Consider the following 13,791-nt stretch of genomic DNA (forward strand, 5'->3'; position numbering starts at 1 on the left):
ACATAATAAAAAAAAGACATTGAGATACCACCTTACACCAGTTAGAATGGCAAAAATTGACAAGGCAAGAAACAACAAATGTTGGAGAGGTTGTGGAGAAAGGGGAACCCTCTTACACTGTTGGTGGGAATATAAGTTGGTACAGCCACTTTGGAAAACAGTGTGGAGGTTCCTCAAAAAATTAAAAATAGAGCCACCCTATGACCCAGCAATTGCACTACTGGGTATTTACTCCAAAGACACAGATGTAGTGAAAAGAAGGGCCATATGCACCTCAATGTTCATAGCAGCAATGTCCACAATAGCCTAACTGTGGAAAGAGCCGAGATGCCCTTCAACAGACAAATGGATAAAGAAGATGTGGTCCATATATATAAGGGAAGATTACTCAGCCATCAGAAAGGATGAATACCCAACTTTTACATCAACACGGATGGGACTGGAGGAGATTATGCTAAGTGAAATAAGTCAAGAGAGAAAGACGATTATCATATGGTTTCACTTACTTGTGGAACATAAGGAATAGCATGGAGGACATTAGGAGAAGGAAGGGAAAAATGAAGGTGGGGGGGAATTGGAAGGGGAGACGAACCATGATAGACTATGGACTCTGAGAAACAAACAGGGTTTTAGAGGGGTGGGGGTGGGGAGATGGGTTAGCCTGGTGATGGGTATTAAGGAGGGCACGTATTGCATGGAGCACTGGGTGTTATACGAAAACAATGAATCATGGATCACTACATCAAAAACTAATGATGCATTATATGGTGACTAACATAACATAATAAAATTAAATTAAATTTGAAAAATAATACTATATTGTATATTTTAAAGTTGCTAAGAGAACAGATCTTAAAAGTTCTTACCACCAAAAAAAAAAATAATGTTATATAATAGTGGGGACTTCCCTATGATGGATGTCCCTGGAGTTTTTAACTCTCAGACTTGTTCACAGTGAGCCTCTAGCAATGCATCAATTACAGTTCAGGTTTCCTACCCTAGACTTTTGTAGTGATCATTTCACAGTATATACAAATATCTATTTTATATGCCTGAAACTAATATAATGTTACATGTCAATTATATCTCAATTAAAAATTTAATTTAATTTAAAAGAATTAGAGCAAGAAATCAGTGAAATTCAAAACAGGAAGCCAATAGAGAAAATCAATGAAACAAGAAACTGTTTTTTTTTTAAAGATCAATAAAATCAATAAACCTCTAGCTGGAATAACTAAGAAAAAAGGGATTAATATCATAAATGAAAGAGGAGACATCACTACAGATCCCAAGGACATTAAAAGGATAACAAAGGAATACTATGAACAATTATATGCCCACAAATGAAATTTAGGATTAATTCCTTGAAAGACACAATCTTCCAAAACTTACACAAGAAGAAATAGACAATCTGAATAGGCCTATATCAATTAAAGAAATTGAATTAAAAAAAAAGAAATGGAATCAATAATAACTTTCCAAAACAGAAAATACCAGGTTCAGACGGATTCACTGCTAAATTCTATCAGTAATTTTAGGAAAAAATTATACAAATCTTCTACAATCTCTGTCAGAGGATAGAAACAGAGGGAATACTTTCTAGCTCATTCTTTGAGGCCAACATTGAATACCCAAAAGCAGACAAAAACATTACAAAAAAAAAAAACCAAAAAAACCAGCAGACAGATAACTCTCAAAGAACACAGATGCAGGGGCGCCTGGGTGGCTCAGTCGTTAAGCGTCTGTCTTCGGCTCAGGTCATGATCCCAGGGTCCTGGGATCGAGCCCTACATCGGCCTCCCTGCTCCGCGGGAAGCCTGCTTCTCCCTCTCCCACTCCCCCTGCTTGTGTTCCCTCTCTCGCTATGTCTCTCTCTGTCAAATAAATAATATAAAAAAAAAAAAATCTTTAAAAAAAAGAACACAGATGCAAAATCTTCAATAAAATATTAGCAAATCAAATCCAACAAATTCCAAGTGGAATTTATCCCAGGTATGCACAAGTAGTTCAACATTCAAAAATTAACTAATGCAATCTATCACAGCAATAGTCTAGAGAAGAAAAATACATGACCATATCAATAAATTCAGAAAAAAGCATTTGACAAAATCTAATATCCATTCATGATAAAAAAAACTTTCAGTAAATTAGGAATAGAAGGGAACTTCCACAACTTGATCAAAACATCTACAAAAAAAGCTACAGCTAGCATACTTAATGGTGAGAAACTAGAAGCCTGCTCACTAAGATCAGGAATAAGGTAAGGATATCCCCTCTCACCACTCCTTTTCAACATCATATTGGAAGTCCAAGTTAATGCAATAAGACAAGAAAAGGAAATAAAATACAAATTGGGAAGGAAGAAATAAAACTGTCTTTGTTTACAGATGACATGTTAGTGTATATAGAAAATACGAAAGAATGGACAAAAACTCCTAGAACTAATAAGTGATTAAAGAGAGGTTGCAGGATACAAGATAAATACATGAAAGCCAAGACAAAATTCCTTTCCTAAATGCTGGCAATGAACAAATGGAATTTGAAATTCAAAACAACAATTTACATTATTGTCCCATAAATTAAATAGTTAGCTATAAATCTAACAAACTATGTACAAAATCTATATGAGAAAAACCACATAACTTTAATGTACAAAATCATTCATGTGATGGAGAAACATTCTATGGTCATGTTTAGGAAGACTCAATATTGTCAAAATGTCAGTTATTCCCAAATTGGTCTATAGATCAATGCAATCTCAATTAAAATCCAAACAAGTTATCTTGTGAATATAAACAAGCCGATTCTAAGTTTATATGGAGAGACAAAAGACTCAGAATAGCCAATAAATATTGAAGAAGAACAAAGTTGGAGGACTAACACTACCCAACTTGAAGACTTACTATAAAACTACAACAATCAAGACAATGTGATATTGGTGAACAAATAGACAAATAGTTCAATGGACTAGAACAGAGGCCAGAAATAGACCCATATCAATATAGTCAATTGATCTTTGATAAAGAAGCAAATACAATGGAACAAAGATAAGTCTTTTCAACAAGTGGTGCTGGAACAACAGGACATCCACATGCAAAAAAGAATCTAGACACAGATCTTATATCCTTCACAAAAATTAACTCAAAATTGATTATAGACTTAAAGTAAAAAGTGAAACTATGAAAATCCTAGAGGATAACATAGAAGAATATCCAGATGACCTTGAGTATAATGATGGCTTTTTAGATACAAGATGAAAGGTATGATTGCTAAAGCAAAAACCAATAAGCTGAATTTCATTAAAATTAAAAATATATGTTCTGTGAAAGGCAATGTCAAGAGAATAACAAGACCAGCCACATACTGGAAGAAAACATTTGCTAAAGCTACATTTGATAAAGTACTGTTGTCCAAAATATACATGTATTTCTTAAAACTCAACAAGAAGAAAAAATAACCTAATTTAAAATGGGCCAAGGAGCTTAACAGACACTTCACTAAAGACATACAGATGGCAAATATTATATGAAAATATGCTCCACATCATATGTCATCATGGAAATACAAATTAAAACAACAATGAGATGTCACTGCACACCTTTTAGAATGGTCAAAATCTGGAACATTGACAACACAAAATGTTGGTGAGGATATGGAGCAACAGGAACCCTCCATTATTGCTGACAGAAATGCAGAATGGCACAACCACTTTGGAAGAAACTTTGGCTGTTCCTTACAAAATGAAAAATACTGTTACCATATGATTCAGCAATATGTTCTTCGGTATTTACCCGAAGAAATTGAAAGCTTATTATGTGTACACAAAAACCTGCACACAGATGTTTATATCAACTTTATTGATAATTGCCAAAACTTTCTAGCCATCAAGATATCCTTCGGTAGGTGAATTTAGATTTTTTCCTCTCCAGAGAGAAACTTCTGACATCTTTTAGAGTAGAAGAGAGGAATTTGTTCAAAGCATGTATCTGTACTTGATTCCTTTTTGTGACTGAATAACATTTCATTGAATGTATTTTACACATTATGTTTATCCATTCATCCACTTAGGGACATCTTGGTTGTTTCTACTTTTCGATTATGATAAATACTTCTGCCATGAATATGTGTGTACCTGTATTTGATTACCTGTTTTCAATTCTCTGGGATATATATTAAATTATCATATGACCCAGCAATTCTATGTATCTAGGAATGGAATTGCTGGGTCATATGATAATTCTATTTAATTGTTTGAGGAACTACCAAACTGGTTTTCATGGCAGCTGTACCATTTTGCATTCCCACTGGCTGTGTATGATGGCTCCAATTTCTCAACACCCTTGTTAACACTTGCTATTTTCCATTTTTAATCATAGTCATCTTAATGGGTGAGAAATGGTTAACTCATGGTTTTGACTTGCATTTCTATAATGATTAATGATGTTGAACACTTTCATGTGCTTGTTGGCAATATGTATATATTCTTTGAAGAAATGTCTATTTAAGTCCGATGCCCATTTTTTAATTGGGTTTCTTGTCTCTTTGTTCTTGGATTATAAGTATTCCTTATATATTCTGGATACTGGAACTTTATGAGAGATAGGATTTGCAAATATTTCCCCCATTATGTAGGTCATCCTTTCACTTTTTTGATAATGTTCTTTTATGTACAAAAGGTTTTTTGATGAAAGCCAATTATCCATTTTTTTCTTTTGTTCTTTCTGCTTTCAGTGTCATGAAACTGAATGACATTCAGTCCATTGTAGACTGAATCCATTGTAAAAGCAATCCATTGTAAAAGCAAAGGGCAAAAATATTTACCTCAGTGTTTTCTTCTATGAGTTTTATCATTTTAGCTCTTATATTTAAGTCACTGTTCCATTTTGAGTTAATTTTGTAGATGGTATGAAGTATGAGTACAACTTTATTCTTTTCATGTGGCTATCCAGTTGTCCCAACGCCATTTTTGAAAAGACTATTTTTCCTCCATTTAATGGTCTTAACACCTTTATCAAAAAATCAGTTGACCATATATGTGAGTTTATTTCTGGGCTCTCTGTTCTATTCTTTTGGTCTATATACCTATCTTTATGCTAGTACAACCCTATTTTGATCACTGTAAATTTATAGCAAGTTTTCAAAACAGGAAGTGTGAAAAGAACTTTGTTCTTTTTCAAGATTGTTTTGGCTATTTGGAGGGTCCTTTGATATCCATAGAATGATTTATTTTTCTATTTCTCCAAAACATCTTTGGGGGTTGTGTTGAATCTGTAGATTGGTTTGAGGATTTACATCTTTTTTTTTTTTTTAAGATTTTATTTATTTATCAGAGAGAGAGACAGACAGAGGCAGGCAGAGGGAGAAGCAGGCTCGATCCCAGGACCCTGGAATCACGACCTGAGCTGAAGGCAGAGGCTTAACCAACTGAGCCACCCAGGTGTCCCGAGGATTTACATCTTAACATTATGTCATTTAAACCATAAATACAGGATATCTTTTCACTAACTTAGGACTTCTTTAATTTCTTTCAGCAATGTTTTGTAGTTATCAGTATACAAGTCTTTGTCCTTTTTGGTTAGATTTATCCCTAGGTATTTTATTATTCTAGACGCTATTGTAAGTGCAAATATTTTCTTAATTGCCTTTTTGAATTGTTCATTAATAGTGTATAAAAATGCAACTGAATTTTGTGTGTTTTGTATTCTGAAACTTACTGAACATACGTATTAGCTCTAATAGTTTTTGTGTGAATTCTTTAGGATTTTCTATACTTAAAATCATGTCAACTGTGAATAAAGATACTTTTATTTCTTCCTTTCTGACTTAATGTCTTCTACTTCTTTTTCTTGCCTAATTGCTTACACTAAAACTTTCAGTACAATGTTGAATAGAAGTCGAGAAAGCAGTCTGGATAGAATAGATTTTATCTATTTTATCCTTGTCTTATAATTGATCTTATGGGGAAAGCTTCCAGTTTTTCACCATTGAGTATAACACTAGCTGTGGGGTTTTTATAAAGCCATTTATGAGATTGGGAAGATTCTCTTCTATTCCTAATTTGTTGAGTATTTTTATCATAAGACTATGTGTATTACACTGATTGACATATATGTGGAATCACCCTTGCATCATTAGGATAAAACAACTGATCATATTGTATAATCCATTTAATGTGGAGCTGATTCAGTGTACTAGTATTTTATTGAGGATTTTTGCATCCATATTCATAAGGAATACTGGTATTAGTTTTCTTTTCTTCGATGTCTTTGTCTGGCTTTGGTATCAGAGTAATGCTGGCCTCATGATTTTTAAGTGTTCTCTTCCATTTTTTGGAAAATTATTTTTTGAAGGGTTGGTGTTGCTTCTCCTTTAAATGACTGGTAGAATTCACTAGAGAAACCATTTGGTCTTGGAATTTTCTTTTCTTTTCTTTTTTTAAAGATTTTATTTATTTATTTGAGAGAGAAAGAGTGAGAGGGACAAACAGAGAGCACAAGTGGGAGGAAGGGCAGAGAGAGAGAGGAACAGGCAGGGAGCTGGGCTCAATCCCAGGACCCTGAGATCATGATCTGAGCCAAAATCAGCCAGCCACTTAACTGACTGAGCCACCCAGGTGCTCCTGGGATTTTCTTTGTTAGGAAGTTTTGATTATTAATCCAGTCTCTTTACTTATTATAGCTCTGTTCAGATTTTATATTTCTTTTTGAGTCAGTTTTCACAAGTTGTGAGTTTCTAGGAATGTGTCCATTTAGTTATCAATTTATTGACATATGGATGTTCATTTTTTTTATAATCTATTTTATTTCTGTAAGGTCAGTAGTAATATCCCCACTTCCATTTCTCATTTAGTAATTTGAATCTTCTATTTTTTCTTAGTCTAACAAAAATTTTGGCAGTTTTGTTGATCGTTTCAAAGTACCTTTTAGTTTCATTGATTTTTCTCTGTTTATTCTCATTTTGCTTATCTCAACTCTAATTTTTATTATTTTCTTCCTTATGCTGGCTTTTGGTTTAGTTTTATCTTCCTTATCTCATTTCTTAAGGTGTGACGTTATTGATTTGAGATTTTTATTATTTTTTATTGAAGTATAGTTGATACATAATGCTACATTAGTTTCAAGTGGAGATCTTCCTTTTTAATGTATCTACAGCTATAAATTTCTCTTTAGCACTACTTCCACTATATCCTATAAGTTTTGCTATGTTGTATTTTCATTTCCATTCATCTCAAAATATTTTCTAATTTCCCTTGTGCTTTCATCTTCGACCCAATGGTTGTTTAAGAGTGTGTTGCTTAATATCCAAATATTTTTAAATTTTCCAGTTTTCCTTTTGTTATACATTATGAGTGTCATTACATTGTGGCAGAAAAAATTTCAATTTTTAAAATTTTATTACCTCTTGTTTTGTGGCCTAACATAATGGTGTATTTTGGAGAGATTTCCATGTGAACTTGAGAAAAAAATGTGTATTCTACTGTTTGGGGATGGTGTGTTCTGTGTATGTATGTTATGTCTAGTTTATATTATTATTCAAGTCCTCTATTTTCTTATTGACAATCTTTCTGGTTGTTCAGTCCATTATTATTTTTTTTTAAAAGATTTTATTTATTTATTTGAGAGAGCGAGAATGAGAGAGAGAGAGAGAGTACATGAGAGGGGGAAGGTCAGAGGGAGAAGCAGACTCCCTGCTGAGCAGGGAGCCTGACGTGGGACTCGATCCCGGGACTCCAGGATCATGACCTGAGCTGAAGGCAGTCGCTTAACCAACTGAGCCACCCAGGCACCCTGTTCAGTCCATTATTGACAGTGGGATACTGAAGTCTCAACTCTTATTGTAGACCTGTCTATTTCTTCCTTTAATCCTGTCAATTTTTGCTTCATATATTTGGAGGCTCTCTTGTTAAGTACATATATGTTTATAATTGTTATATCTTCTTTATGGATTGAATCTTTTATCAACATATAATGTTCTTTGGCCCTTGTAACAATTTTGTATAAAGTCTACTATGTCTGATATTGGTAAAGCTATCTCAGCTTTCTTTGGTTGCTATATATAACCTTTCACTTTATATAACCTAACACTTAATTATAATGTGCCTGAGTGTAGATCTCTTTGTTTATCCTTTCTGGAGTTTGTTGAGCATCTTAGACGTGCAGATTCATGACGTTTATCAAATTTTGGAAGTTTTTTGGCCATTATTTCCTCAAATATTTTTTGTTCCTCTTTATTTTTTCTTCTCCCATTCTGAAATTCCCTTTATGTGTATGTTGGTTTGCTTGGTGGAGCCACATAGGTCCTTTGAGCTGTGTTCATTTTTCTTTATTCTTCTTTCTGCTCCTCAGACTGGATTATTTTAATTGACCTGTCTTTTAAGAATTGCTGATTCCTTCTTCTGCCTGCTCAAATTTGCTATTGATAACTCTAGTGAGCTTTTCCATTTCAATTATTGTACTTTTAATCTCCAGAATTTGTTTGGTTTCTTTTTATAATTCCTATCTCTTTATTCATATTCTTTATTTGTGTGTACATCATTCTGGTTTGCTTTAGCTCTTTGCCCATAGTTTCCTTTAGCCTTACCAGAATATTTAATACAATTGATATAGTTTTTGGCTAATAAATACAAAGTCTGTACTTCCACAGGGAGAGTTTCTGTTAATTTCTTATTTAAGCAGGCTATACTTTCTTACTTCTTTCTATCCTTTGTAATTTTTTTTTGAGAACTGAACATTTTGAGTATAATAATGTGGTAACTCTGGAAATCAGATTCTTCTTGGTCCTTGGGTTTTGTTTTTGTAGTTTGCTGTGAGTTCTAGTTGTTTGTTTGCTTAGTGATGTTTCTAAACTATTTTTATAAAGACTTTATTCTTTGTCATGTATCATCTTAGAAGTGTTTGCTTTTTGGCTTTTGGTCAGCAAGTGTCCTGACAGATATTTCCTTGAACACCTGAATTCCTCCCCACATCAGAAAAAAAGGAGAGCAAAGAGAAAAGGAAAAAAAAAGGGGGGAAAAACTCCCAGTCTTTGCAGATTGAGTCTGTGTTAAGGTATTCCTTTAATGCTTAGCCAGCCTGTTTACAACTATGCCTTAGTCTTCACTTCCTGCTTGTACTGAGCCTAGAGATCAGCCAGAGGTGGAAAGATTAGGATATTTTCAAGTCTTTTCTGAGCATGCATCCTGCCCTAGTCATGCACATGACTTTCTAAATTTCCCTGTATATGCAAGCCTTTTTCAATATCTTAATTTCCCAAAGAAACTCCCTCCCTAGCTTTTTCTCTCAGGCTTTTAGTGTGTTCTTATTTGACTCCATTATATTCTCTTGACTCTAAGAGAGATGAGTTGTTCATTTGCCTTTCAATATTTGTGGAGAATGCAGTATGCACAGCTGCTTTACCACCTGAGAGAGTGCTGAATTAAAAAAAATAATAATAAGACAAGTGCTCTGTGTCAGTCCTTCAGGTAGCTCCCAGACAGGTTGAAACAGAGAAACCAACTCTGTTAAGAATAAAGTCTGCTCTGCCCCCTCTGGAACCAGAGGCCAGGGTCTCAAACTGGGAAGGCAGACTGCTGTCTTTAAAGATCATCACCACGTTGGGAAGGGGAGTATGGCAAGAGTGAGTAAAGATGCCATAAAGCTTTCCTACTAATTATAAGTTGCCCTTTTCTTGATTTAGTACTTGCTTAGAAGTTTGTCTATTTTAATCTTTCAAAAGAACTAGCTTATAGTTTTGCTGAACAACAAAGGTCATTAAAATTAAAAACTTTCTTCTAATTACCTTTTTGGCCCTACTTAGCAGATTGTTGGCCATGCAGGGTTGTTAAACATTGAAAGACAATAAGTGTAGTAAAGGATCCAAGCTCTAGAACCAGACTGTCTGAGGGTATTACTGTGTGCCATACTAGCTGAGTGACCTTAGCAAGTTGGCTAACTTCTCTTTGCTTGTTTCTTCCTCCAAAATGGAGAGTAACAATAGCACCTACCTCGTAGGGTTGTTGTGAGGATTAAACCAGTTAATATATGTGAAAGGCCTTGAATAGTATCTGGCACATTTTAAATGTAATTAGTTGTGGTTGATACTCTTTGTGAAATAGTAAGCAGACAGTTTCTCTAAATGTTTCATAAACATTCGAAGAGTATAAAATTCTATGATAGAGTTTTTATAAAAATCAAAATTGATGATTATGTTATCTAAATCTTTTATATGTATATTTATTACTCGTTATTTGTCAAATTCTAAAAGCTGTAGATTACAGTACCTAGCTGCTATTGTGATTTGGCCAAAGTATTTCTATCTTTGCTTTATATGTTTCAACATTCATTTGTTAATTGACAGACTCAAAGAATGTATATTAAAATATGGTCATTTATCAAGCAGAATAAAATATAAATTACCTTTGTCTTCCTTTACGATTTTGTCACATTGAACCTCTTTGTTCTTTGGAGCTCCATTAATAGTCTGCATCGTCCTTTCAACATATAAGTCATTGCCTAATCTATTTCTACAAAGGGTCTCGTAATTCTTGTTTCTCCGACTATAAAAAAAAGTATATTCAACTCATTAATAAAAATTATTACCACAGATATTACCTCTTTATATTATGTTTTCTCTTTAAAATTACCTTCTTTAATGTGGATTGTACCAAACGTTAAGTGAGAGTTCAAAAAAACTCTTTAGGGAAAGACTGCACTGAATTACCTCTGAAGGACTCTATTTACTGTACCTCCCAGCATCCCTACTACTTTCAGTGTCCACCAACAATACGCTAGCACTATCTCCAGATAGGTTTTATGAACTTTGCTATAAACACTGAAAACTATACATTTCCCTTAAGGTACCAACTTTGTGTCATCCTGTAGGTATTATTTTCATAATTATTTAATTCTGAGTATTTCTTAAATTTCTGTTATGATTTCTTCTTTGATTCATGAGGAACTTAGAAAATGTGCTTTTTAACTTCCAAATGTGTGTATGAATATTATTTATGTTTTCGTTGAGATTTATGTTATTAATTTTTAACTTAATTCCATTTGTGGCCAGAGAATTTAGTTTGTATGGTACTATTTCTTTGAAATTTTTGAAACCTTGCTTCATGGTCTTGTGCATGGATGATTTTTATAAATGTTCCATGTGTGCTTGAAAAGAGTGTATGTTCTCTAATTGTTGAATGAAGAGTTGTGATCATTAAATGTTTTTGGTTCAAATTTTCTGTATCTATGTGAATTTTTTATCTGGTTGACACACAGTAATTAAGAGAGGCATGTTTAAATCTACTTTAATAGGATACTTAACAAGTTTTAAATTTTTGCTTCATATATGTTGAGGTTATTTTATTAGGGGTATTCAAGATTAGAATTATTTTTACCTTCCTGTCATTATGAAGTAAACTTCTTTGTCCCTAATAATGCTATTGGTTTAATTGTTTCTCTGTGGATGATACGTTTTTTCTTTCTTTTTTTTTTCTGTTTTATTTATTTATTTATTTATTTATTTTTAAAGATTTTATTTATTTATTTGAGAGAGAGAGAATGAGAGACAGCACATGAGAGGGGGGACGGTCAGAGGGAGAAGCAGGCTCCCTGCTCGGCAGGGACTCGATCCAGGGACTCCAGGATCATGACCTGAGCCGAAGGCAGTCGCTTAACCAACTGAGCCACCCAGGCACCCTTTCTTCTGTTTTTAAAATCTTTTAACATTTGATATCCTGGAGTATCAGTACAATGCACAACTTCTTTTTTTGGATATTTTTAAAAATTTATTCCTGTTTCTGTGACATGGTGTCTTTTAAGAGCTTCGGAAAGTCCTTACCCCCTCTTTTTGAACAGTTCCTCTCCTCCATTCTTCCTATTTTGACTTTTTGAAACTAACCAGATGCATGTTGGACCTTTATTCTATTGTTGATGTCTTTTTTTAACTTCTCTGTCATACTTTATATCACATTTTTATCTCCAAATTTATTTTGTATAATTTATCCAGATCTTTGTTTCAACTTATTAAATCTCTGTTCAATTACGCCTTGTTTAAATTTAACATTTACTTTTTAGTTTCAACAGTTATATAAGCATACTTTTACAGTTCTTTTTAGATGTTTTTGCAAATATGAGTCATCATTTTGATAGTTTCTTAATGTTAGTGAGGTGTTAGCTTTATCTTTTATTTAAATATTTCACATATATTTTATATTCTATATCTCATAATATAGCCCTACTAAAATCTCATTATCCACAGTCCTCACGATGTAGATATAAGGTTTGTTATTTCTTTTAATTCTCATTCATAATGGCTTCTTTATTGGTTTGGTGTATTTTTACCAAACTCAATCTGAGGCAATCTTAAGAGCCTAAATGGGATATGATTTCCTCCAGAGAAAATTCATGTTGGCTTATGATAGTAGCTATGAGACCTGGGATCACTTGAGATAACTGAAATCCTTTTAAGGGTCTTTGATTAATACAAAAATATCTCTTTCCGTCCTCTCAATTTGTGGGGGACCCAAGACTTAACGAACAATAGATCCATGTGCTAATTTTAACATTTGCTTCTAGCATCTCTCCCTCTCTGATTTCAGATCATTTATTTATCCATTTGTTATTCTTTCCTTTCCTTTTTTTGGTGTTAAGAACTTCCCTTTATGTCTTATGGGTTTCAAAGTATGTTATTCAGGATCTATTTGTACTATATTCTATAGTCCAAAACAATTCTAGGTTAATATCTGGATAAGAATAATGCCCTAAAAATATTTTAATGATGAATTTTTTAGTACTATGAGTCATATTCAAATTATATTTGAATCTAAATAATCCAAATAACTATCAATACTCTATTTATAGTAGCTAAATTAATTTCAGACAGAGTAGACTTCAGAGCAAGGCAAATTATCAGAGATAAAGAGGGACATTACATAATGATAAAGGGGTCAATTTTCCCAAAAAGGCATAACAATCCTTAATGTGTATGGGTTTAACAACAAAGCTTCAAAATACACAAGGCAAAAATTAATGATCTATTTAAATTAATTAATAAGGACAGATGGAAAATCTGCTCTAATATAGTAAACTCAGTTATTTTCCCATTACATATTTTTCTTCTTAAGTTTTTAATATAAAAATGTCAGTCCTTTCTTTTTAAACTGGAAATAATTTATATACGCATAAAAGAAAATAATCATTAAAATCTATATTGAGACTTGGAAGCTTCCTTTATTTCTTTTATTATTTGACTTAGTAGTTTGCCTACTTTTTAAAGAGTAAGGTAAAGCTATGGGTACTTCCTCTAGGAAAAAAGTACATACAACATAAATACTTTACATATCATTTCATAGGGCACACATATAACTTTACACATAATTTCACCAAACACATATGCCACCCCTATTTATCTAGGAATCCCTAAAAACAGAAACAAGGATAAGAACCTCTGACTTAGCACTTAAATTACAGAAGCAAATAGACAATTGAGCCATACATACATGACCTTCTCAGCTTCTTCAGATTCCACAGAAACCATGATTGTTGGTAGGTTAAAAAATCTCAGTGTTTCCGTCTCTGTGAGTGTTATCTCTATCGTCTTTTGCAGGTCTTCTTTTGTTATAATTTTCTCAGGTGTTGCCCTCACAACTCGTAAGTCTAAAATAGATGACTTAATAAAAATCATTGACTAATTGCTATTTTTAATTTTCATTTTACCAAAATATCGTGATGGGTCATACATTGCAGGTGGCTTTATGTGGTCAAAGAACAGACCGTGTTGTGGGATGTATTCAATCCCTCTAACGCGGGGGGGGGGGGGGGG

The 13,791-nt window shown here is 33.3% G+C and overlaps 1 protein-coding gene across 2 annotated transcripts in view; it reads right to left on the minus strand.

Annotated features, from left to right (window-relative positions):
• The window catches only part of DNAI4 (dynein axonemal intermediate chain 4), an 89,840-nt gene that overhangs the window by 51,259 nt on the left and 24,790 nt on the right, over positions 1-13,791 (minus strand). For both annotated transcript variants that reach the window (XM_081818597.1, XM_081818596.1), the window contains exons 5-6: positions 13,469-13,625; positions 10,395-10,534 (exon numbers count right to left, since the gene is read on the minus strand). In XM_081818597.1, the coding sequence (XP_081674723.1) occupies positions 10,395-10,534; positions 13,469-13,625 (297 nt within the window). The remainder of the gene's footprint in view (positions 1-10,394; positions 10,535-13,468; positions 13,626-13,791) is intronic.

The sequence above is a fragment of the Leptonychotes weddellii genome, chromosome 4, assembly GCF_054177405.1.
Source record: "Leptonychotes weddellii isolate Sample4059 chromosome 4, ASM5417740v2, whole genome shotgun sequence".
Lineage (NCBI taxonomy): Eukaryota > Metazoa > Chordata > Mammalia > Carnivora > Phocidae > Leptonychotes > Leptonychotes weddellii.